This window comes from Cyclopterus lumpus, chromosome 15 (genome assembly GCF_009769545.1).
Source record: "Cyclopterus lumpus isolate fCycLum1 chromosome 15, fCycLum1.pri, whole genome shotgun sequence".
Lineage (NCBI taxonomy): Eukaryota > Metazoa > Chordata > Actinopteri > Perciformes > Cyclopteridae > Cyclopterus > Cyclopterus lumpus.
In genome coordinates this window covers 22,295,235-22,319,789 of record NC_046980.1, presented here as the reverse complement: position 1 = coordinate 22,319,789, position 24,555 = coordinate 22,295,235, and the positions used below count along the sequence as shown (strand labels likewise).

General features: G+C 42.9%; 1 protein-coding gene across 4 annotated transcripts; it reads left to right on the top strand.

The window, feature by feature from the left end:
- The first annotated feature begins 7,522 nt into the window (after positions 1-7,522).
- Positions 7,523-24,473, top strand: nvl (nuclear VCP like). 4 transcript variants are annotated; one of them, XM_034552749.1, is made up of 26 exons: positions 7,523-7,677; positions 9,028-9,086; positions 9,827-9,901; positions 10,580-10,650; positions 10,809-10,861; positions 10,948-11,038; positions 11,134-11,191; positions 12,109-12,345; positions 13,459-13,564; positions 13,820-13,896; positions 14,031-14,165; positions 15,681-15,782; positions 15,983-16,100; positions 17,024-17,168; positions 18,030-18,339; positions 18,596-18,622; positions 18,708-18,929; positions 19,282-19,386; positions 20,070-20,132; positions 20,289-20,408; positions 20,899-20,998; positions 21,433-21,539; positions 21,733-21,809; positions 21,914-22,005; positions 22,633-22,742; positions 24,271-24,473. In XM_034552749.1, the coding sequence occupies exons 3-26, from the start codon at positions 9,845-9,847 to the stop codon at positions 24,313-24,315; spliced, it is 2,628 nt and encodes an 875-aa protein (XP_034408640.1). In that variant the 5' UTR covers positions 7,523-7,677; positions 9,028-9,086; positions 9,827-9,844; the 3' UTR covers positions 24,316-24,473. The 4 variants fall into 4 exon arrangements, with proteins under 4 accessions (XP_034408640.1, XP_034408642.1, XP_034408643.1 ...); XM_034552751.1 differs by having other exon boundaries at positions 7,528-7,677; positions 13,462-13,564; XM_034552752.1 differs by having other exon boundaries at positions 7,528-7,677; positions 18,711-18,929.
- Positions 24,474-24,555: the final 82 nt, after the last annotated feature.

Genomic DNA, 24,555 nt, shown 5'->3' with positions numbered 1-24,555 from the left:
CATGCAATAATTAGTTGATTGTGAATGTTGTTGAAGTCGTAGTATAGAACATGACTGGGCTTTGATGCTTCTCAGGTTGCAACCTTATTTCACAAATGTGTCTTTGCTATTGTTTTTGCTGTTGGTCATGGTTTAAATCAATATGTCCGCGTCGAAAAGACATTTAATAATGACGATGGTCACCGGTGAAAAGACAATCAAAACTGGTTCTAAAGTGAATGTTTTTTGAAGGCGTTGATTGGACGTTAACAATGAGATCATATTTCACAGGAATTTGAAATGGAGACTTGGTGTTAATGATAATAATGTGTTTATGTAACTCTGTAACTCTGTTTATTCTGTACACATGACATCTATTGCGTCTGTCCACCCGGGGAGAGGGATCCTCCTCTGTTGCTCTCCTGAAGGTTTCTTCCCTTTTTTTTCCTGTCAAAGGTTATTTTTGGGGAGTTTTTCCTGATCCGATGTGAGGTCAAAGGTCAGGGATGTCGTATGTGTACAGATTGTAAAGCCCTCTAAGCAAATTTGTAATTTGTGATATTGGGCTATACAAAATAAACTGAATTGAATTGAATAACACATCACCATTTTATAGTTCATTTAAGACACCATGCGCATTCCTCACTTGGTCTAAATGTAAACGGTGAATCAATGTTGATAAAAAAAAAAATTGGTTTTGAACATCTCTTAACCATAACTGTATTTTAAATGCCCTTTAAACTCAAAATGCTCATTGTAAAAGTATTAGCAATTTACGGTATTAATTTGAGACGGTTTCATAACCAGTATATATATATATATATATATATATATATATATATATATATATATATATATATATATACTTATATATGTGTATATATATATATACTTATATATATACATACTCATATATATATATATATACTTATATATATATAAGTGTATTTATATATATATACTTATATATATATATATATATATATATAATTATATATATAAGTGTATTTATATATATATAAGTGTGTGTGTATATATATATACGTAGTGCCCAGCACTAATATATACATATATGTATACATACATATACATACAACATACAGATCTACAAGTTGTTCCGGAGGTGGGAGTTGAAGACCTCCCGGACAGGATCCTCCGCCAGACGTTCCCAGTTCACCCTCAATACACGTTTCTAGCCGGCTCCGCCGTCATCTGATCCGACTCACCACCTGGTGGTGATCAGTTGACAGCTCACCTTCACCTGAGTGTCCAAGACTATGCCGCAGATCAGGTGTCGTGGGGAGCACAGAAGTCCAATAGCGAGATAATAAGTGTTTTCTATGGAAACTGTGACGTCATATGTGTCTTGTGTTTACCGGTTGTGTCTTGTGTTTACCGGTTGTGTCTCGTGTTTACCTGTTGTGTCTCGTGTTTACCTGTTGTGTCTTGTGTTTACCTGTTGTGTCTTGTGTTTACCTGTTGTGTCTTGTGTTTACCGGTTGTGTCTTGTGTTTACCTGTTGTGTCTTGTGTTTACCGGTTGTGTCTCGTGTTTACCGGTTGTGTCTTGTGTTTACCTGTTGTGTCTTGTGTTTACCTGTTGTGTCTCGTATTTACCGGTTGTGTCTTGTGTGTACCGGTTGTGTCTTGTGTTTACCTGTTGTGTCTTGTGTGCACCGGTTGTGTCTTGTGTTTACCGGTTGTGTCTCGTGTTTACCTGTTGTGTCTCGTGTTTACCTGTTGTGTCTTGTGTTTACCTGTTGTGTCTTGTGTTTACCGGTTGTGTCTTGTGTTTACCTGTTGTGTCTTGTGTTTACCGGTTGTGTCTCGTGTTTACCTGTTGTGTCTTGTGTTTACCTGTTGTGTCTTGTGTTTACCTGTTGTGTCTCGTATTTACCGGTTGTGTCTTGTGTGTACCGGTTGTGTCTTGTGTTTACCGGTTGTGTCTTGTGTGCACCGGTTGTGTCTTGTGTTTACCTGTTGTGTCTTGTGTTTACCTGTTGTGTCTTGTGTTTACCTGTTGTGTCTCGTATTTACCGGTTGTGTCTCGTGTTTACCTGTTGTGTCTTGTGTGCACCGGTTGTGTCTTGTGTTTACCGGTTGTGTCTCGTGTTTACCGGTTGTGTCTCGTGTTTACCGGTTGTGTCTCGTGTTTACCGGTTGTGTCTTGTGTTTACCGGTTGTGTCTCGTGTTTACCTGTTGTGTCTTGTGTTTACCTGTTGTGTCTTGTGTTTACCAGTTGTGTCTCGTATTTACCTGTTGTGTCTCGTGTTTACCGGTTGTGTCTTGTGTTTACCTGTTGTGTCTTGTGTTTACCTGTTGTGTCTCGTGTTTACCGGTTGTGTCTTGTGTTTACCTGTTGTGTCTTGTGTTTACCTGTTGTGTCTCGTGTTTACCTGTTGTGTCTCGTGTTTACCGGTTGTGTCTTGTGTTTACCTGTTGTGTCTCGTGTTTACCTGTTGTGTCTTGTGTTTACCGGTTGTGTCTCGTGTTTACCTGTTGTGTCTTGTGTGTACCGGTTGTGTCTTGTGTTTACCGGTTGTGTCTTGTGTTTACCTGTTGTGTCTTGTGTGTACCGGTTGTGTCTTGTGTTTACCGGTTGTGTCTCGTGTTTACCGGTTGTGTCTTGTGTGTACCGGTTGTGTCTTGTGTTACCTGTTGTGTCTTGTGTGTACCGGTTGTGTCTTGTGTTTACCTGTTGTGTCTTGTGTTTACCGGTTGTGTCTTGTGTTTACCTGTTGTGTCTTGTGTTTACCTGTTGTGTCTTGTGTGTACCGGTTGTGTCTTGTGTGTACCGGTTGTGTCTTGTGTTACCTGTTGTGTCTTGTGTGTACCGGTTGTGTCTTGTGTGTACCGGTTGTGTCTTGTGTGTACCGGTTGTGTCTTGTGTTTACCTGTTGTGTCTTGTGTTTACCTGTTGTGTCTCGTGTTTACCGGTTGTGTCTCGTGTTTACCTGTTGTGTCTCGTGTTTACCTGTTGTGTCTTGTGTTTACCGGTTGTGTCTCGTGTTTACCTGTTGTGTCTTGTGTGTACCGGTTGTGTCTTGTGTTTACCGGTTGTGTCTTGTGTTTACCTGTTGTGTCTTGTGTGTACCGGTTGTGTCTTGTGTTTACTGCTGCTGCCGTCCTCCATGGCCGTCGCGCCGTCACTTCAGGCCCGCAGAACACAACGAGGAAGTGTCGCTCGAAGAACCTGACGAGGAAGCGAAAGTGACGTTGTGTGCAAATAGTTTAAACGTGTTCCTCTCAAACAGATATTTATACACACTTTAAAAGTTAACCTGAGATTAAAGAACATACAGAATAAAATAAAATAGAGTTTTTTACATCGGAACATAGCTGTTAGCCACAATTTAAAATAGAACAGCTGCTTTTTTTGTTTGTTTAATGAAAAATAAATTATATATATATATATATATATATATACATATTTAATAATGTAAGCTATTATAGTACTTAAACAACTCTCTAGGAAGCAGTATTCGGGTGGTATGTGTCTGGGGCTTTTATTGTGAAGGGAAATGTCCGAGTACTGTGTGTTAATAATTAAAGTGTCTGTCGTCTTGTGCCAACTACGAGCTACAATAATAAGGAAATTAGTAAAAACGAGATTGACAGCTTCAATTTCAACAAAAACAACTTCCCCTGTTGTCTTTTGAACTGTCTGAAGGCTCATTGAATCACTTTAAAAATAATATCCATCTTCACCTGTAGGCCCAGACGTCTACAGCTGCTCCATCAGGCCTATGGATTAAGATGACCCCAGGAACCCATTGAAGCCTAGCATTGTTTTGAATACCAAAATCAATTTGGCTGGCTGTGGCCATTGTGATGTCTGTTTCAGCCACATACCAAAATAGTGATGACATGCAATAATTAGTTGATTGTGAATGTTGTTGAAGTCGTAGTATAGAACATGACTGGGCTTTGATGCTTCTCAGGTTGCAACCTTATTTCACAAATGTGTCTTTGCTATTGTTTTTGCTGTTGGTCATGGTTTAAATCAATATGTCCGCGTCGAAAAGACATTTAATAATGACGATGGTCACCGGTGAAAAGACAATCAAAACTGGTTCTAAAGTGAATGTTTTTTGAAGGCGTTGATTGGACGTTAACAATGAGATCATATTTCACAGGAATTTGAAATGGAGACTTGGTGTTAATGATAATAATGTGTTTATGTAACTCTGTAACTCTGTTTATTCTGTACACATGACATCTATTGCGTCTGTCCACCCGGGGAGAGGGATCCTCCTCTGTTGCTCTCCTGAAGGTTTCTTCCCTTTTTTTTCCTGTCAAAGGTTATTTTTGGGGAGTTTTTCCTGATCCGATGTGAGGTCAAAGGTCAGGGATGTCGTATGTGTACAGATTGTAAAGCCCTCTAAGCAAATTTGTAATTTGTGATATTGGGCTATACAAAATAAACTGAATTGAATTGAATAACACATCACCATTTTATAGTTCATTTAAGACACCATGCGCATTCCTCACTTGGTCTAAATGTAAACGGTGAATCAATGTTGATAAAAAAAAAAATTGGTTTTGAACATCTCTTAACCATAACTGTATTTTAAATGCCCTTTAAACTCAAAATGCTCATTGTAAAAGTATTAGCAATTTACGGTATTAATTTGAGACGGTTTCATAACCAGTATATATATATATATATATATATATATATATATATATATATATATATATATATTTATATATGTGTATATATATATATACTTATATATATACATACTCATATATATATATATATACTTATATATATATAAGTGTATTTATATATATATACTTATATATATATATATATATATATATATACTTATATATATAAGTGTATTTATATATATATAAGTGTGTGTGTATATATATATACGTAGTGCCCAGCACTAATATATACATATATGTATACATACATATACATACAACATACAGATCTACAAGTTGTTCCGGAGGTGGGAGTTGAAGACCTCCCGGACAGGATCCTCCGCCAGACGTTCCCAGTTCACCCTCAATACACGTTTCTAGCCGGCTCCGCCGTCATCTGATCCGACTCACCACCTGGTGGTGATCAGTTGACAGCTCACCTTCACCTGAGTGTCCAAGACTATGCCGCAGATCAGGTGTCGTGGGGAGCACAGAAGTCCAATAGCGAGATAATAAGTGTTTTCTATGGAAACTGTGACGTCATATGTGTCTTGTGTTTACCGGTTGTGTCTTGTGTTTACCGGTTGTGTCTCGTGTTTACCTGTTGTGTCTCGTGTTTACCTGTTGTGTCTTGTGTTTACCTGTTGTGTCTTGTGTTTACCTGTTGTGTCTTGTGTTTACCGGTTGTGTCTTGTGTTTACCTGTTGTGTCTTGTGTTTACCGGTTGTGTCTCGTGTTTACCGGTTGTGTCTTGTGTTTACCTGTTGTGTCTTGTGTTTACCTGTTGTGTCTCGTATTTACCGGTTGTGTCTTGTGTGTACCGGTTGTGTCTTGTGTTTACCTGTTGTGTCTTGTGTGCACCGGTTGTGTCTTGTGTTTACCGGTTGTGTCTCGTGTTTACCTGTTGTGTCTCGTGTTTACCTGTTGTGTCTTGTGTTTACCTGTTGTGTCTTGTGTTTACCGGTTGTGTCTTGTGTTTACCTGTTGTGTCTTGTGTTTACCGGTTGTGTCTCGTGTTTACCTGTTGTGTCTTGTGTTTACCTGTTGTGTCTTGTGTTTACCTGTTGTGTCTCGTATTTACCGGTTGTGTCTTGTGTGTACCGGTTGTGTCTTGTGTTTACCGGTTGTGTCTTGTGTGCACCGGTTGTGTCTTGTGTTTACCTGTTGTGTCTTGTGTTTACCTGTTGTGTCTTGTGTTTACCTGTTGTGTCTCGTATTTACCGGTTGTGTCTCGTGTTTACCTGTTGTGTCTTGTGTGCACCGGTTGTGTCTTGTGTTTACCGGTTGTGTCTCGTGTTTACCGGTTGTGTCTCGTGTTTACCGGTTGTGTCTCGTGTTTACCGGTTGTGTCTTGTGTTTACCGGTTGTGTCTCGTGTTTACCTGTTGTGTCTTGTGTTTACCTGTTGTGTCTTGTGTTTACCAGTTGTGTCTCGTATTTACCTGTTGTGTCTCGTGTTTACCGGTTGTGTCTTGTGTTTACCTGTTGTGTCTTGTGTTTACCTGTTGTGTCTCGTGTTTACCGGTTGTGTCTTGTGTTTACCTGTTGTGTCTTGTGTTTACCTGTTGTGTCTCGTGTTTACCTGTTGTGTCTCGTGTTTACCGGTTGTGTCTTGTGTTTACCTGTTGTGTCTCGTGTTTACCTGTTGTGTCTTGTGTTTACCGGTTGTGTCTCGTGTTTACCTGTTGTGTCTTGTGTGTACCGGTTGTGTCTTGTGTTTACCGGTTGTGTCTTGTGTTTACCTGTTGTGTCTTGTGTGTACCGGTTGTGTCTTGTGTTTACCGGTTGTGTCTCGTGTTTACCGGTTGTGTCTTGTGTGTACCGGTTGTGTCTTGTGTTACCTGTTGTGTCTTGTGTGTACCGGTTGTGTCTTGTGTTTACCTGTTGTGTCTTGTGTTTACCGGTTGTGTCTTGTGTTTACCTGTTGTGTCTTGTGTTTACCTGTTGTGTCTTGTGTGTACCGGTTGTGTCTTGTGTGTACCGGTTGTGTCTTGTGTTACCTGTTGTGTCTTGTGTGTACCGGTTGTGTCTTGTGTGTACCGGTTGTGTCTTGTGTGTACCGGTTGTGTCTTGTGTTTACCTGTTGTGTCTTGTGTTTACCTGTTGTGTCTCGTGTTTACCGGTTGTGTCTCGTGTTTACCTGTTGTGTCTCGTGTTTACCTGTTGTGTCTTGTGTTTACCGGTTGTGTCTCGTGTTTACCTGTTGTGTCTTGTGTGTACCGGTTGTGTCTTGTGTTTACCGGTTGTGTCTTGTGTTTACCTGTTGTGTCTTGTGTGTACCGGTTGTGTCTTGTGTTTACCGGTTGTGTCTCGTGTTTACCGGTTGTGTCTTGTGTTTACCTGTTGTGTCTTGTGTGTACCGGTTGTGTCTTGTGTTACCTGTTGTGTCTTGTGTGTACCTGTTGTGTCTTGTGTTTACCTGTTGTGTCTCGTGTTTACCGGTTGTGTCTTGTGTTTACCTGTTGTGTCTTGTGTGTACCGGTTGTGTCTTGTGTGTACCGGTTGTGTCTTGTGTTTACCTGTTGTGTCTTGTGTGTACCGGTTGTGTCTTGTGTTTACCTGTTGTGTCTTGTGTTTACCGGTTGTGTCTTGTGTTTACCTGTTGTGTCTTGTGTGTACCGGTTGTGTCTTGTGTTTACCGGTTGTGTCTTGTGTTTACCGGTTGTGTCTTGTGTTTACCTGTTGTGTCTTGTGTGTACCGGTTGTGTCTTGTGTTTACCGGTTGTGTCTCGTGTTTACCGGTTGTGTCTTGTGTTTACCTGTTGGCTTATCGTGGCTGCGAACCTGCAATGACAATATCTCATACTACAAACTTCTGCCCAGTAGGTGGCGGTGTAAACTGCATGAGCAATGGCTGCAGTCGGCCGTTTAACTAAAAGGCGACGAAGAAGAAGAAGAAGAAGAAGAAGAAGAAGAAGAGGAGGAAGAAGAGCCATGCTCGTTTCCGGCATCAGTCCTGCTCCATGCTGACAAACGGCTCACCACACGTCCATGTGCGCGAGCTCAAACACCGAATACCTCGCAACAGGAGCGCCGGTGACAGGTAAATAACCCCGTGTTTGTTCCACGGACAGTAACCGTTACCGAGAAGGTGCCACTGCGGTTTAATGTCTCGTGACTTCTAAATTACCCTTCTTTTAATTCTGAAAACAACATTGAACGTCACCGTGAAAGTTGGTAGGAGGTTGTACGTTTGCGTGTTATTGTTCCCCCATGTTTCACAGTAGCTATATTTAAGCAACCACAACAGACAAAGGCCAATTCGCCTCATGATGGATTATGAAAAGTAATTTCCCCGTTAAAGTCCCCGATGTTAGCGGGCGCGAGCTAAACTGCTCCGGTGTGAGGAGTCGCTGCAGTATTTTAAACCGTTTATGGAGTATATGATCTATTATGCCTGATCTTCAAATGCAAATCTCCATACTCCATGACGGTGCTTCTCATATACCGTCCTCCAAAACCATCTTTTCTACCGGAGATAAGTGATCTCCTTACCTCTCTCTCTCTCTCTTTTACGCTGTTGCACGTCCATGCAAACAAGCGGGCTGTCACTCTACCAAACTCGTGGATATTGTACTTAGAGAACGCACATTACTGGAAACATAAGGTGACTTGCACGTCCTCCTGAGATGAGAGAAAGACACCTCGGTAGCTTACAGTACCAGACGGTGCTCCTTTAACGATGCTAATGAAGGGAGAGGCTTGTGATCGGGGTTAAGAGTGTTTATTGTGCTGTGGCAAGCGATGACGTAATTAACTCAATATGCACCGCTGGAGTCATTTATTTTTTAACGGGCCAAATGTTTGTATTTATTTTATTCTATGTAGAATAGTTAAAAGTACAAACTTAAATAAACTTAAAGGATCTCATTTCTTTCCCAGCAATAAAGTCAAAGTTAAATGTAGATCAACTCTTTCTACAGTCGGTTGTTTTAACGCTCTAGCCTGAAACATTCCCCCAAATAGTTTAAGAAGGCTTTATTTAAATGAATTGATAATGTAAGGAATCATTACATGCAGATAATTCCAGTGCTCGAGCGGCAAATATATTCACAATCGTTATTTGTTTTATTTATTTAATGTAGCTCTCCTTAAATTGATTATTGGAGTCGATGCATTTTAAAACGTTCCGCTTTTACTTTGAAGGCGTCTCTGTTTCCGACTTCTCGTCATCCTCGACTCAATATTCGAGTTCACGGGTTCATACAATGCAGCAATAACCGCGTTGATGCAGCGTCGTAGCAGAATATCATCAATGAAACGCTCCTAAACTGACGTAATTAATGGCAAATTAATTATACTACATGTCTATTGTTAAATCATTCAATTGGTTATTGATGAATAATCCATATCCTTGCTTAATATTCATGTGTATTTGTCCCTGCTTTGACAGCGAGTGGAAATCTTCTGCGAGCTGTGCATATTGAATATTGACTACAAGGCTAAGAGAACGTAAGTTGTGTGTGTGATGGAAATACTGCGAAATGGTTGACATGAAAAGAGACTCGGATACTCCGATGATATCTTAAACAGAAATATAAATGTTCGTCCATGGAGAATAGAACGTGGAGGCTGCAGATCATATTTCACTTAGGAGCCGCTCAGATATTCAGGATTCTCCATGAGAAAGTTCTGTCACCCTCTCCGAGAAGTTCCTGGAATCCAGACTTTCCTCATTCCCATACAAAGACAGTTAGTTGTCTCTACAAGTATGGGGTCTGAACGGCCTAGGTTGCTATGGCAACCATTACGCCATATTGTCTCCCCAGCCACCCAGTGAGGCTACTCCTACCAAGCCTGTTCTAAACGATACAAAATAGGAATCGAGACCTAATTATGAAGGAATTTCGGTCCCAGTGTCCACATCATATTGATACAGATTGGTGTTCAGTCTCGAGTCAGAAGCCAGATACAGCCGTCCTCTTTGAAGCCGTGTCGTGTGAACGCACTGGAACATCATGTGGATGTGTGACAGCCAGCTCGGTGCCCACAGAGTGTCATTCACTGGCTTTTCTTTCACACGCTCAGTGAGATTCTGTAAAAGACTTTGGAAAAAAAGCTGCTAATTGTACCTTGAGCTTAGAATACTTTGTCACCGTGAGTCGGTTATGCCAATAAAACCCTTCGCCTTTCCTGGTTGTGTTTGTATTGCCTATGCTGTGCTATATTTCTCATTTGAGTGTGTCCTGCAGGCTCAAATCAGGACGGGGATGAAGAACAGAAATGGTAGCGGTCTGGACAGTCGGCTCAAACACAGAGTGGAGCAGGTACGAATCCTTCTTCTCCTTTTGGGTGTGTGTTAAGAGTTCAGAGGTATTCATTTCACAATTCAGAAAAAAACAGATGAGCTGTACTGCCTCATAGCTTACACACTGTGGCGCAGTGGTAGAGCGGGCCATTCACTCATCAGAGCCTTACTTAAAGTCCTGATGGGCAGGTGGCACCTTGCATGGCAGCCTCAGTGTGTGAATGGGTGTGAATGGGTCCACGTAGTATAAAGCACATTGAGTGCTAGGGAGACGAGAAAGGCGCTAGATTAAAAAAATAAGTCTAATTACCATTTACATCTATTTTTTTGAACACATCCTACACAAGATAAGAAAATAATGCCCTTTGGCAAGCTTACTTTTCACTTTTCTTACTCCTTCACCAAGCAAAGTGATAATAGCAATAATAGAATACATGTGTATAGTATTTCTATCAAAGAGTAAAGGAACTAGAGACACGGATAAATGTCTTAAAATCACGGGTTGGTATGGTAACCATCCTGCCATCAGGATATCACGAGGGAGACAAAAGCAGTGATGTCAAATAAATGTAATATCCTTCTTGTTCTTGCATGATGCTTTGTCCGTGTTATTTTTCTTGTTCAATCCGAGGTCGGTCTACATTTCTGATATTGTTGTAGTTCATCCTGACTGTTTGATGTTGAATTCTGGTTTCAGTACATGACGACCTGCACCAGTGAATATGTGGACCTTTCAGCCATGGCCCTGGCACTCCAAAAACTGTACAGGCAAGTGCATCATTTTAAGGATTCACGGATCATTTATTGTCATGATGCAACACAGGAATGCACAACAATAAACACGAGACAACTTATTGCAGGGCCGCAAGTGAAAAGTGAGGTGTTTGGTTCATATCATGTCTCGTTTTAATTTATTTATGTTTTAGAATGGAGTATGGCAGGAGAAACAAGAACGCTTTCAGGATTCAAGTAGAGAAAGGTACAAACCGCCACTGTTCATGAGCAAAATATTTTTTGAGTTTATAAACTGTAAGTTGTGATTTATTCATTCATCCGCTCTCTTAGTGTATGACGCCGTCATGAAGGACTCCGGGCTGAATGATCAGGAGAGCCAACACTTGGCTAAGAGAGCCAAGCACAGCCACAATGACACTGGGTAAAGGACACTCCCCGAGGGCTCCAACATGTCCTTCTTTCTAATGCACTCCCTTTACTAAGTGTGTGTGTGTGTGTGTGTGTGTGTGTTCACAGTGATGACGGCAGCAGCTTGGAGTCCTCAGACAGTGATGACCACGTATTGGAGAACCCTGTAAGACACACAGTCAGTTGTGACATTGACACGATCTGCGTCTAGTGCTGAAAAGTTGAGAATATTTTAACTTTTTAGGCACGTGTATAAAAAAAAAAAAAAAAAAAACTGTTATACTTTCATTGTTACGGGATCGGGTGTTGAACAGGGCCACCTGCATTCTGATTGGTTGAGATGATCCTGTCTATCTAGTCTAGTTGGATAGGGCGTAGACCTGTCGGAGGCCGAGGCGCCACCAGTGTATCTGGATCCCGCCCACATATTGACGCGGCTGCTCGACTGCAAATATGTATTTTGACTTTCGATGGAGCTAGGCTTGCAATTTCCTTCTCTTTCTAGTTTTTGGCAGCCTGAACATATCCGCTCTGCACTGGATGCAGAGATGTAATCGATATCCTTCCTGTCGGCTGACCCGGGGCGAGATGGCTAACGAGCACATTTCTCAAATGTTGGACAGCTACTTAAAATGATCCGCATTATCCCAGCGTTGCCAGTTGTACGATTTTATTATAATATTTGTGCAATAATTTTGCCCTCTGTACAATCAATAGTCAGAAGTGTCATAATGAACGATCATTTTGATGATTTACAATAAATTCTGGATGAATCGTACATCTGTGTTGATGAAGGGGACCCACAAATACGGCTGCTCAACACGGGCCCGACATTTGAAAGTTATAGTTATGAATGCACCAGTAAGCCCTGTGTTTTGCTGAGCTTATGGCCGTAGTTGTTTCCATGCAGAAAACCAACGGGCTTACTTTCGTGCCGTCTTGGAACTTTGCTTTTCTAATAGTAGACTATTACAAATGGCTTGCTTTCGAGAAAGACTCTAAACGAACACTCCCAATGTGTGGATTTGTTGGCCCGTATATCCGTCAAAGCTGACGCGTGTTGCTGCTCTTTGCCATCCACAGCCCACCAACCACATGAACAGCTCTCTTACGTCTCTGTACCGGAAGGGACTCCCTGACTCCAGCAGCAGCTCACCTCGGAGAGATCCGCCTGCTGCCGGCTCTCCAGCCGACCTGCCTCCCAGTTCAGGGACGCTGGTTTCCACGGGAGGCTGGTTCATTGATCGAGGCAGAGGGCCAGAGAAGAGCAACATCCTCATCGACCTGTGTGAAGAGGAGCCAACTCATTTAGCTTCAAATGTAAGTTTTAGCGCAGGTGAACACAGTTAACATGCAGACGTCGTGACCGTTTTGGCGGTCATGCCGTCGGTTCTAAGATGTGTCTGTTGATGCCAATATAATCACGATGATGTCAGCAATGCTGATGTATTGGTCGGACCCTGCTGCTCTTTCCTGGGCAATGCTTTGTGACTTCCAGCAGAAACCTGTACAGTAACCTGATGCTCTCTGACCGTGAACCTACGACTGAAAGAGAAGCGGCCAACTGGCATCGAGTCAGATTTAGTGCACGATACGTAGTCAATGTCGGAACTTCATGATGCTTAACGGGTGATCTTTTTTCTAATTCGCAGTGAAACTGTATGTAATGTATACACAGGGGTGTTGATGAGATGGATGGGTAGATTACTGAGAAGGAAGTGCGTATACTCTATATTCCAATCTTGTTATTGGATGTGTTACTGTGTCTGCTTTATGCCCTTCATTAAATGAACTTATCTTAATGTAACGCTGGCTTAATTTCTCAGCGGATCTGAATACTGCCGTCCACATAAACCTTCATGTTGGTAACCTCATGGAGAGCTTGATCTGCTGTGTTAATTTGGCTCAAACGAAGTGTGTCGCAAAGAGCTTTCTTTGTTCTCTTCATCACGGTTCCTGTGCAGATGACGTTGCTAATGCAAGCTGCAGCTTCCTGTTGCGTCACGTCCATTTCTAGAATTCTATTGTCGTTTTTATTTTGAATAGAAATAGAAACTCCCTCCTCCAGCCTTGAGGGGGAATAATTATTCATGCTTCGTGTGGCTTCAAATGCCTGCTTGCTTGTGCATCACATGTGGGTGTATACGTATGATTTGGATTCACAAAAGTCAAGTTTCCAGTAATTGAAGAGGATTCAGATTATTATTATTTTTTTATTTGCTGAAATGGTACCTTTTTGGTCACATGTTATTGTCTCTGGTTCTTCCATTCATGGGAGGGGCTCCAGCTTTATGGCCACAAAATAGTGTACTTCCTTTTTTAAATGCAACAATAAACCAAGTAATGAGCACAGTTCAAGTGTGGCCACCTGATGATCAGTCTGATTGGAGACGGCTGTCATTGTTTGACTGCCACACATTTCTTTGTCACCAGCAGGCCGATGTCTCCATGCTGGAGCCGGAGAAATCTCGCAAAAAGTCCAAAAAAAAGACGAAGCTTTCCATTGAAAGTACAGAGTCTCGAATCGTGAATAAGAAAGGTACCACCTGGTCCATCTATGAAGTATAGATTATTAACGTGCTATTGAACACGATGTTGAGCTTGTGAAGCGTTTCCTGTCGCGCTGCGACAAACGGCTGTTTTAATAATCTATGAATATATGTATTTAGTTTAATGTGTATTTATTCAGTTTGTTGAATTGATTGATCGTCTATTAATTGGTTTACAGATATTTTGACGACTATTTTGCATTATTAAACGTAACTTTTTTTTTTCTGAACACATGATTTCTCAGCAAAATCAAAGTCCCTCGAGCTGCAGTATCCCACTCTGAAGTTTGAAGATGTCGGAGGTAATGAAGAGACGTTAACGGTAAGTACCTCTAACCTTGCTGCTTGTCCTCCAGTGACTGCACGTTTTAAAGTCCTACACAGTGAGGCTCATTGGGCACGTTGCACTAGACGGTTGTATTGTTTTCACTTTCAATCGTTCGAACATTGTTGCAGGAGGTGTGTAGGCTGCTGATCCACATGCGTCACCCAGAGGTGTACCAGCAGCTGGGAATGGTTCCTCCGAGGGGCTTCCTCCTTCATGGACCTCCTGGCTGTGGAAAGACCCTGCTGGCCCAGGCTGTGGCTGGGGTGAGTACGGTGGTTATGGACCGGCGGGTGCCTTTTATTACTTACCATAGATAACGGCCAAAAAGCATTTAAACAAAATTATCTATCGTCGAATTAATGTTTTATTATTTACACGTATCACGGCTTATATCTAAACAATTAATTCTTCTGTAAAAGTTTGCCCAGTAAAATCATATTCTGTAAAACAAAAGAGCAGATCCAATTAATGTTGTATTTGTTGACCAATACATTTCAGCGCCGTCATTTTCAACCCCCCCCCCTCCTCCATGCCATGCTCTGCATAGGCCGGTCCAGATGCTCTGCACATATATATTTTTTAAATGTTTATACGGCTCATGAGAAAAAGCCGTTATCCATCCTGAATCGCCCAGACGGGCTGCAGAGAGGCAGAGCATGTGTCTGCAAGAAAGAGTCTCTGTAGGTCAAAGGTCAAAGTGCTGGTGCTTACTGGAGAGTTTGGCCCTGAGCAACGGCGCTCTACCTGGTGAGCTACCTGGGCGCCTCACTGCAAACTGACCTGCATACCAGGTCTGCACGTGGGAGACTCCACTTCCAGCATGCTTTGAATCCAGAGTTGTAATTGCTGCTCTGAACCCGTCTTTCTGCACTGTGTAGTGGGGACTTGTCATTGGTGTTGCGTTTGAGGTAAATGGCTCTTCGGGCCTCGTCTCACGCTTTACCTTCACTGGCGTTAAGAGTGCCCGGAATCGCACTCTCTGTATTTTAACACACATTTTCTGATGAGGTCACGTTGGTGTACGTTGGATTTCCTACTGCAGACGGCTCCGTTATTGTGCTGCAACTCTCTCCAGTCTCTCTTTTCTGTTCTTGAACGTCCGTGTTAACCGAGCCTCTCCCAGCCGTAACGTTACCCAGCAGTAACTATTGGTGTGAGAAATTATTTATCGGTCACAAATTGTTGTGTGCCACAGTGTTGAAGAGAGTTGTTGGTTATTATAAAGTTATCACCATGAATGAGAAGTGACCTTGGAGGAAAAGTTGGCCAAATATACCAAAAGGAACCTAATCCTTACTCCATTAAGTAACTACTGTATTACTACTGAAAATACACTTTTTGCATTTGCGATTTTGCCAAAACAAGAAAAGTGATTAATTCCCTATCGGCAATCAGACATGCCTTTTTTTTCTTTTCTTTTTTCTTTTGATCTCTTGGTGATGAATTGGTAGGAGCACTTCCAAATATTTCTGATGTTGATGATGCTTAAAGTGCTCAAACCTGATGACGAGTACCACCCGGGTCTCCATATCTTATATCTCTATCTCAAATCGATGCATGTGCTTGTAGTCCATATTGGTTGGCTGTTATCGGTCTTATTCCATTGTTGTCGTATAAAGGGACCAAAGGCACAGCGCAGCTTGCATCGTGTCAACTGATGTCGCCAACCTCGTGAGTGGAGAGCGACGCTGCACATGACCAGAGGCTCAATCCTTTAAAGGCAGATTTCAGATAAAGTGCTTCTTACATCAGTTAAATATTGTGATTTTGTGTTCCAGGAGCTGGAGCTGCCCATGCTAAAGGTGTCCGGTCCGGAGCTGGTGTCTGGAGTGTCTGGAGAGTCTGAACAGAAGCTCAGAGAGCTGTTTGACCTGGCTGTGGTTAGTAGTGGTTTCTTCTTTTAATGTCTTTAACCTACAGGTCTCAACAAAGGACTCCAGACTGGAGGAGGTATGACCAGCACATGTAACCAGACACCCAAGTGATGTTCCTTTGCTACTGTATCCCATGATGATATGTATATAATGTCTTTCTCTGTAAACTTTATTGATTTTTCTTTTGTATTCTTCTCCCCTTGCAGAACTCTGCCCCATGTATTCTGTTCATAGATGAAATAGATTCCATCACCCCGAAGAGAGAGGTGGCTTCTAAAGACATGGAGAGGAGGATTGTAGCCCAGCTGCTAACATGCATGGACGGTATGATGCAGGGAGACATGTGAACACCTTGTGGAAATATCACGCTTACTGTAACGAGCAGACTCTCATCATTAGACCAGGTGATGTTTCAGCTTTTGAGTCACTGCCACCTGGCTTAGAGCTTCTGTTGGGTCATACTAGTTAAATCCTGGATTAGTGTGCTTCTACACCCGGGGCAGGGAATGTCTAATTTTTGGCAAAGATATGAATCCCTAATATGACCGTTTTTAAATTTTTTTTATTTAAACCTTTATTTAACCAGGTGAGTCCCATTGAGATTAAAAATCTCTCTTTCGAGGGTGACCTGGCCAAGACAGGCGGCAGCATAAGAAACAGACAGTTACAAACCAAAAAACACGGAACAAGACAAGTTAAAAGAACTAAAAGTTAAGAGACCGGAACATAACAGAGTTAATTTAAGAAACATTGACCTTTTTGGGAACCTGCCTCCATTTCTTTCATTTTATATTTAAAACCAGTAAGTGGAATCAGTTCTTTTGATTTTCAAAGTATTCTGCCACATATTCCAGGTTGAGGGTGCAGAGGACACAAAAGCCCTTCTGGAATGTAAGGTTGACGACGTCTGACTCCCTTGAAGTGTCACACGACGTCACAGGAAACCGTCCCCTTTCACTCTTCCCCTAATGTTTGAATCTTTTTCTAACAAACGGACAAGAACAACGCATCCGTTTTTTGTTTGGATTGGAACTGGTGCAACGTATTCAACCCGTCTGGTAAAGAGCTGCGTGTGAAAGTTTTGAACTCCGCACCACTGAGATATGACACGCGTCACCACGAGTTCTCCAACTCACTGAATCCGATTTAGCTACCGCCATATCCTCACCGCCGCTCTGGCTCTGCTGGATATGTCGTATTAAGCAAAAGATGAAGTGACTGATTTGCTGGTGTTTGCCTCCTGTCAGACTTGAACAGCCTGACGGTGACGGCTCAGGTCCTGGTCATCGGGGCCACCAACAGGCCGGACTCCCTGGACCCCGCCCTGCGCAGAGCCGGACGATTCGACAGGGAGATCTGCCTCGGGATCCCTGATGAAGCGGCTCGTCTCAGGTCAGCCACACGGGGTTATACTGGCTTGAGGATCGACGATTGGAGTCGTCATTTGATCAACCGATTTCTTTTTTTAAACCCAATAACTGATATATTCTCGTCAAAAGGGGTATTGAATACAACCAGTGATGGGTTGTATAATGGAGGCAGGGCCCGCCCACGCTCTTTGAGACTGTTTACAAAGGAGAGCTTTTCTAAACTGGTTATACGGTTTGAAGTAAAAACGCAACTGCATTTTTTTATTTATTTTTTCAGGAAATTTGTGCACCAAACACTACATTTCTTGCTTTCTGGTGAATATTTAGGCACCAGTTTGTGGTTGAAAAGTGTCAGCGCTGCTCCACCATTTGTAGGGTACGAAAATGGAAAAGCAGAATATCAAAAAACAACTGAGCAGTCTGTTATGTGTAGATGTCTGAATGGATGTACTGTAGCAGTCTCAGGTAACAGCTGTTACCATATTAACACACCGGGCCTCCTCGAAGTCTGTCTAACCTTTTGATCACGTGGTCAATGAGAGTTGACCAATGCATGTCGACATGCCAATGCAACAGTGGCTGCATAACCTTCAAGCCACTATTAACTGTGTGTGCGTCATAGGTGTGCACTGGTGCTTAAACAAATAGCACTACACCCCTGGTAGTCAGCTGTTTGGCTAGCGCATGGAACGGGCCTTGTTCGCAGCATCAGAGAAGCTTTTCAGTTTTTCTAGCCTAATGTAACATGTTGCCTTTTTGTGAAAGTCTTTGTTCAGTGTTTAAACTGTAGAATATTAGATAATAATATATAGAATATTGACGCGTTGTGGTGATCACACTTTCTGACTGTCGGTACTGAGGAGAATGTCTTCTGCTTCGTCAGGATCTTGAAGACGTTGTGTCGAAAGCTGAAGTTGCAGGAGGACTTTGACTACCGGCAGCTGGCCCGGCTCACCCCAGGCTACGTGGGCGCGGACCTCATGGCTCTGTGCCGCGAAGCTGCCATGAGTGCCGTCAGCAGGGTGCTACTGGAAGTTAGAGGCCAGAGCCAGAGCCAAAGCCAAAGCTCCACCGAAGAGCGTTTAACGAGCGGAGCTCAGACTGAGGATCCGGTGACGGATGGAGAGGTCGGAGAGCAGCAGACCACAGACCTCAAGCCGGTACCTCAAGAGTCAGGACCGAGTCACCTGCAGGTATGGGGAGCTCCCACAATACACCTCACAAGTTCCACTCGGCATGAAACTGTCCCTTTTGGCAGATGCCCTTTTTTGCTCAGTCATAACATAATACAGTTGTGTTCAAAATAATAGCTGTGTGTTTAGAGTAAATGGGCAAAATCCTTTTTATAATAGCTTTTAAATCAATGTCTTTTTAAAAGTTTTTAATAATAGGTATTATGTTTTCTGGTTGTCTGAGGCAATAATTCCATTTGTTACTGTGCTTTCTTAGGCTCTCATTACTTTGCCACAGCAAGAGGTAAGAAGCCTCTCTATGGTACCATGTGAGGTTCCGTAAAACCTGCTACTTCCTGTTCTTCTCACGAGTTGTTTTTGGGGCCCAGCAGGGAGATCTGTGGCACCTGCTGCAGTTGTTAAAGAACACTGCGGCGCTGTCGGAGGAGGAGCTGGCTGGCCTGTCCATCCTCATGTCAGACTTCCTGGCCTCTCTGTCCAGTGTCCAGCCCTCAGCCAAGAGGGAGGGCTTTGCCACCGTGCCGGATGTCACCTGGGAGGATGTGGGAGCCCTGCAGGACATCAGAGAGGACCTCACCATGGCCATATTGGTAAACGCACAACGCTTGATCCAGAATGAGCTGCCTGCACTTACGAACAATAGTCTTCATATATTTTGTGGCCCTCTCACCTGTGTTTACAAACTTTATTCAGAGGTGTGGAGGAATTTTGATAATTCCTGATTTTTAAATCTTGATTTTAATCTCTTTTTGACTGAGTCACCCTGTCCTTGGTATTCGTCTCTCAGCTGATCCTCCGCTGGCATTAATGAGTCCTGCAAAGCTCGAGCTCTCTCCCGCGTGGTCATGTTATGACATGCTATTCAGGATCAGTAACAGGCTTCCTGTGGTTAGTCTTCTCCGTGTATCCATAGATTTCCCTACTGATGTGCTCCCTCTCCAGGCTCCAGTGCGTTCTCCAGAGCAGTTCAAGGCTCTGGGGCTCAGTGCTCCATCTGGTGTGCTGCTGGCTGGACCTCCAGGATGCGGAAAAACACTGCTGGCCAAGGTTCCCCACCACACTGACACAATTAATTATACCTAGTATTAGTAAACCTAATAGTGAGTAACGCAGCACTGTAATATATTTGTAACAGTTGTAGTGTTATCTAAAATGTTTAGCCTAATCCAGTATTCTATATTTGTCAGCCTGCCACACATTTCACATTTGTTGTAATCAAAACCTGAATGATCAGTTTAGTCTGATTTATTATGGGTAATTTCTTTGACATTTAGTGATGTTTTTGTGATAGCATGTTGGAATCAGTCAAAGGAATGCCCCTTAACTGTTTCACCTGCACTAAAACAAAGTCTTCAGAGAGCTGAGAGTAGGACGTAAGTTATGCAAGAAGCTCCCTGCATCTGCACGTTCTTTGACGATATACACAAAATCAAGTAAAGACTAGTTAAGCAATATTTCTTGTGTAACAACCGCTGTGCTCCGCTTCCTGGAGTCGTGTCATCCCGGTGAGGTTGCCACATCTGATACCATTGTGCCTGTACGCACACCACAGGCTGTGCTCATTGGCTGCATCTGCCGAGAGATGCTACCGCAAAAAATGCCGAGCAGATGGAACTGTTCTTCGAGAAAGAAATGGTCCCTGCATGTTCTGACACAAGTTTTTCTTCTGCTGCTGGATAAGTAAAAGTGTGGGGCCGGATGTTCACCGTTTCTCTGTTGTCTCCTGTCAGGCAGTGGCCAATGAGTCAGGCCTCAACTTCATCTCTGTGAAGGGTCCAGAGCTGCTCAACATGGTGAGTCACTGGCCGGTTTGGGTCGCAGCAGCGTGCTGGTGTTTTTCAGCCCGTTTTCAGTTTGTTTCGGAGCATTACGCCCTCATCCACCACACCACGAGTCGGGGTCATCATGCGGTCGCACTAACTGGTGGATCTCTGTGCTCGTCTGTGCAGTATGTGGGAGAGAGCGAGCGGGCTGTCAGACAGGTGTTCCAGAGAGGTCGCAACTCGGCTCCTTGTGTCATCTTCTTTGACGAGATTGATGCTCTGTGTCCTCGCCGCTCGGGCCACGAGGTGAGCGGGATGGAACACGTGTGTGTTCGAAGCATCAGGTTGCACAATACGACGCACCAGCCTCATTGTGGCGCACACTAAATGCATCATAGATGGCCGAAGCAGCAGGGAGGTGGGACGGCAATGAAGATATCAGTTATTTCCTTCCCGGTGAGGTGATGCACGTTCACCCCGGGACAAAGGGCGGTCATCGATGTGTGGAGGCATATTGATGAGTCATATTGCCTTTAACAATCAATCACAATACATAAGCTTACCATACATGAACAAAAGTTAAACTTTTACGATTTCACCAATTACCAAAACGTTACTTTTAGACCGTTGCCACATATCACTATAAACTGCTTCTAACAGAAGATAACAATTTACAATCCTCAGAAAACCCATTTTTTAACTACAAGAGCAGCCCACTCATTGATTACTGTAATAATCACTGTTATGTAGCTTGCTTTTGACTTGTTGATATGCAACGGTGTTTGTGTGTATGCAGTCAGGAGCCAGTGTGCGGGTGGTCAACCAGCTGCTCACAGAGATGGACGGCTTAGAGACTCGACGGCAGGTCTTCATCATGGCTGCCACCAACAGACCAGGTACAGATCCAGACCGGCATGAACCCCCACAGCATGCTTATGTAGGTCTATGTACGTGCATGTTTACGCACAGCGGTTCGACCACACTGACAAAGGGCAGGAAGAGAAAAAGAAGGAATCACCAGTCATTGGTCTCAAATAATAGTCCATCGCCTGCATATGAGGAAGTACGGTATAATATCAGTCGGGACATTATTTGTGAAATAATTTTCTTATCTTTTGACACATTATGCTGAAAATACCTCTGTAGTTTGAAGTAGCATTTAAAATGCAGTGCCGCTACTGGTAATTAAGTATTTTAACATTGTTGTATTTGTACTCTTAATGAAGAATACTCTCAATTCTTCTTTCACCAGTGTTTTTCAATCTGTAACAAGGATTTTAAACAAAAGTACTAATTGGTTATTAATCTAAATGTCTTGTTTCTTTGCCAGATATCATCGACCCTGCCATACTGAGGCCCGGTCGTCTGGATAAAACCTTGTATGTAGGTCTGCCACCTCAAGCTGACCGCCACGCCATCCTGCTCACTATCACTAAGGTACACGTTACCCGGAGCGGCAGGAGAGGGCTCCAGAGTAGCTGGAGTAAAGTCAATTTGACCTTTCTCTTTGTTTTTCCAACCCAGTCCAGGTGTTTGGTTCTATTACATTTGAAGGCGCCGGGCTGTCAAACTAGGCTAAGCATATCTCAGAGCATGTTTGGGTGAACAGCTGTTGGTTGATCTTCTGCAGGCAGGGACCAAACCTCAGCTGGAGCAGGACGTCTGTCTCCAAGCGATTGCCTTCGATGAGCGCTGTGATTGCTTCAGGTAATTCCTTTCATATGTGGTGGTGACCTTGAAAACAATATCAAGTTGCAATGTTTGTTTTCTTGCTGGCTAAATGTAGGTGTGTGTGTGTGTGTGGGATCCAGTGGCGCTGACCTGACGGCATTGGTGAGGGAAGCATCTGTTAACGCCCTGAGGGCCCACCTGAAGTCTCAGCCTTCCCAAGCTTCTTCTCCTGGTAACTCGTGTTTCTATTAGCATATAATGAATACTCCTTTTGGTGTCTGTGTGTGTGTGTGTGTGTGTGTGTGTGTGTTTTAAGCTGACTGACATATATCTGATTATATTTGTGCACACATTCTAACACGAGGAACAAAGACACGTGATTATAATCTGGACTAAATGACAGCACAGTGAATGTTCTGACTCTAGTGGTTTTAGCACACAGTGTGTTTACTACCCGTTAACAGTGACCAGAACGTCTCTGCTGTAGAAAAGAGGAACAGCATGATTCACAGTTGTAAAGTGTTATTGGGGAAGTGGAAATGAAACATGGAAGTGCCAAAAACTAACGGCTCCCAAAGCCAGCCGACCCCCAAATGTAGAAAACATTCCAGAAGGAAGGACACATTTGACAGCAAAAAGAAGGTTTTGGGGTCTCCAGCTTATCTCCCTTTACGTGACATCTCTACATAGTGGCTTAAAGTTAGGGCCCGCCTCAGCTCCACCCATGTTCGTCCTCTTACTCCACTTTTGGATTAGCCGTGCGCTATTCTGTGTCGTCACCGTATGGATACTCCGACTCCGTAATGTGGACAGAATGTGACATAAGGACCGTGTCTCATGCCTCCTCATTTGCTTAAAGGGATGTTCACAGGCCACACCTTCTCTTCCGGCTCAGTCTCGGACATCAGAGTGAGCAAACAGAACTTTGATGATGCCTTCAAGAAAGTTCGTCCATCTGTGTCCAAAAAGGTAATGTGTGTGTGTGTGTGTGTGTGTGTGTGTGTAAAATGAGCCAACGAGGTGTAATACTTTTTTTTTTTTAGACTGAAATGCATGACCATACAATCCCTTTTTAACATTTAACATTCAAGGGAACAAGGTATTAAAAGTAACTTGTGTGCGTAAATTATCAATATATTTTGTTACTTTTATTTACCTTATTAGCCTTAACAACCTTACATTTAAAAAATACAATGTATAATTTATAATAATGTAATGTACACAATTTGTATGTATACATCAATCATCTTTGATCTAGTAAAACACAGACGTACTATAAAGAATGGTCATAAGACACACACACACACACACACACACACACACACACACATAAAGAACACTCATTCTTAAAACATGAGAGGACAAGCATCATCATCATTAAACTGAGAGCATAGTCATGTATTGTGGCTTTGACAAAGATAATTGGGCAAAGGTGTGTCAGCAACACCCTCTGCTATTGCACATTCAATTGAGTTTATTTAGTTTAGCCCAAAGCCACACATTCCCCTCACACATACGACGTCCTCACATCGGATCAGGAACAACTCCCCAAAAAGAACCTTTAACGGGGAGGAAAAGGGAAGAAAGCTCAGGGAGAGCAATGGAGGAGGATCCGGAAGGACAGAAGCACAATAGATGTCATGTGACCAGAATAAACAACAACAGAGTTCCAACACATTCAATGCATATTCATATGAGAGTAGTAGGCCTGATGAAAAGGTTATTACTACTCATTATTATAATAATAGCAGCAGTGGATGTAGTATAATAATGATGATGATGGTGATGGTATCTGTAAGCACAATGCAACTAATAATAATAATAATAATAATACTACTAGTAGCTGTGGGGCAGGACCAGGGTCCAGATAAAACAACGATCCTGGTGTAAACCTGTGAGGAGAGAAAGCACAAAGACTCCGGGGAAGAAGTAGAGTTATTAATGTGCATTGAAGGGACATGACTTCATACAGGAGAGGAGAGAGGTGCTCAGTGTATCCTAAAACATCCCCCAGCAGCCTATAAGCCTATAGCAGCATATCAAGGGGCTCGACCAGGGCAAACCTGATTCAGCCCTAACTATAAGCACTATTAAAGAGGAAAGTCTTAAGTCTATTCTTGAATGAGGTGACTGTGTCTGCCTCCCGGACTGAAAGTGGAAACTGGTTTTAAAAAACTTGATAACTGAAGGCGTTGGCTCCCATCCTATAATATCACATCCGCTGTAACCTGTGGAGTTATTAAAGCCTGAAGCACATAGACGAGGCCAAACTGGTTCGGAAATAAACAGCAACAATGTCATTTAAAAAAAAAAATTTTTGTCCAAAATGAAGTAAACTACAGGTATAAAATCACCCATAAACAGCACGGCGTGGCCTGTTGATGGACAGGCTGTCAGAAAGAGACCTCTGTGTTTGGTGCCAGGGAGGCCGGACAACCTTTTAATGGCACTGTGACACCCACAGAACCGTGACTGTTCCTCTGTGTTCCCTCTGCAGGAACAGAAGATGTACGAGCTGCTCCGAGAGTCCCTCAGCAGATAACCGCAAGACCAGAGCCGTGTGACCAGCAACCGCTCAGCTCTACTTAATTATTCACCAGTGACTTAAGTCTATGTATGTATCCACGTCATATTATGGTTGCATCATAATACTGATTTCTGCTTCTTTTTTTAAAATAAAGTGTGTGTGTAGAAACCAGACTTATGCGTGTGTATTAATGTGTGTGTGTGTGTGTCAGTCGGGGTAATAGTAATACAAGACTTTCAGGGTGTGTTTCAGGTA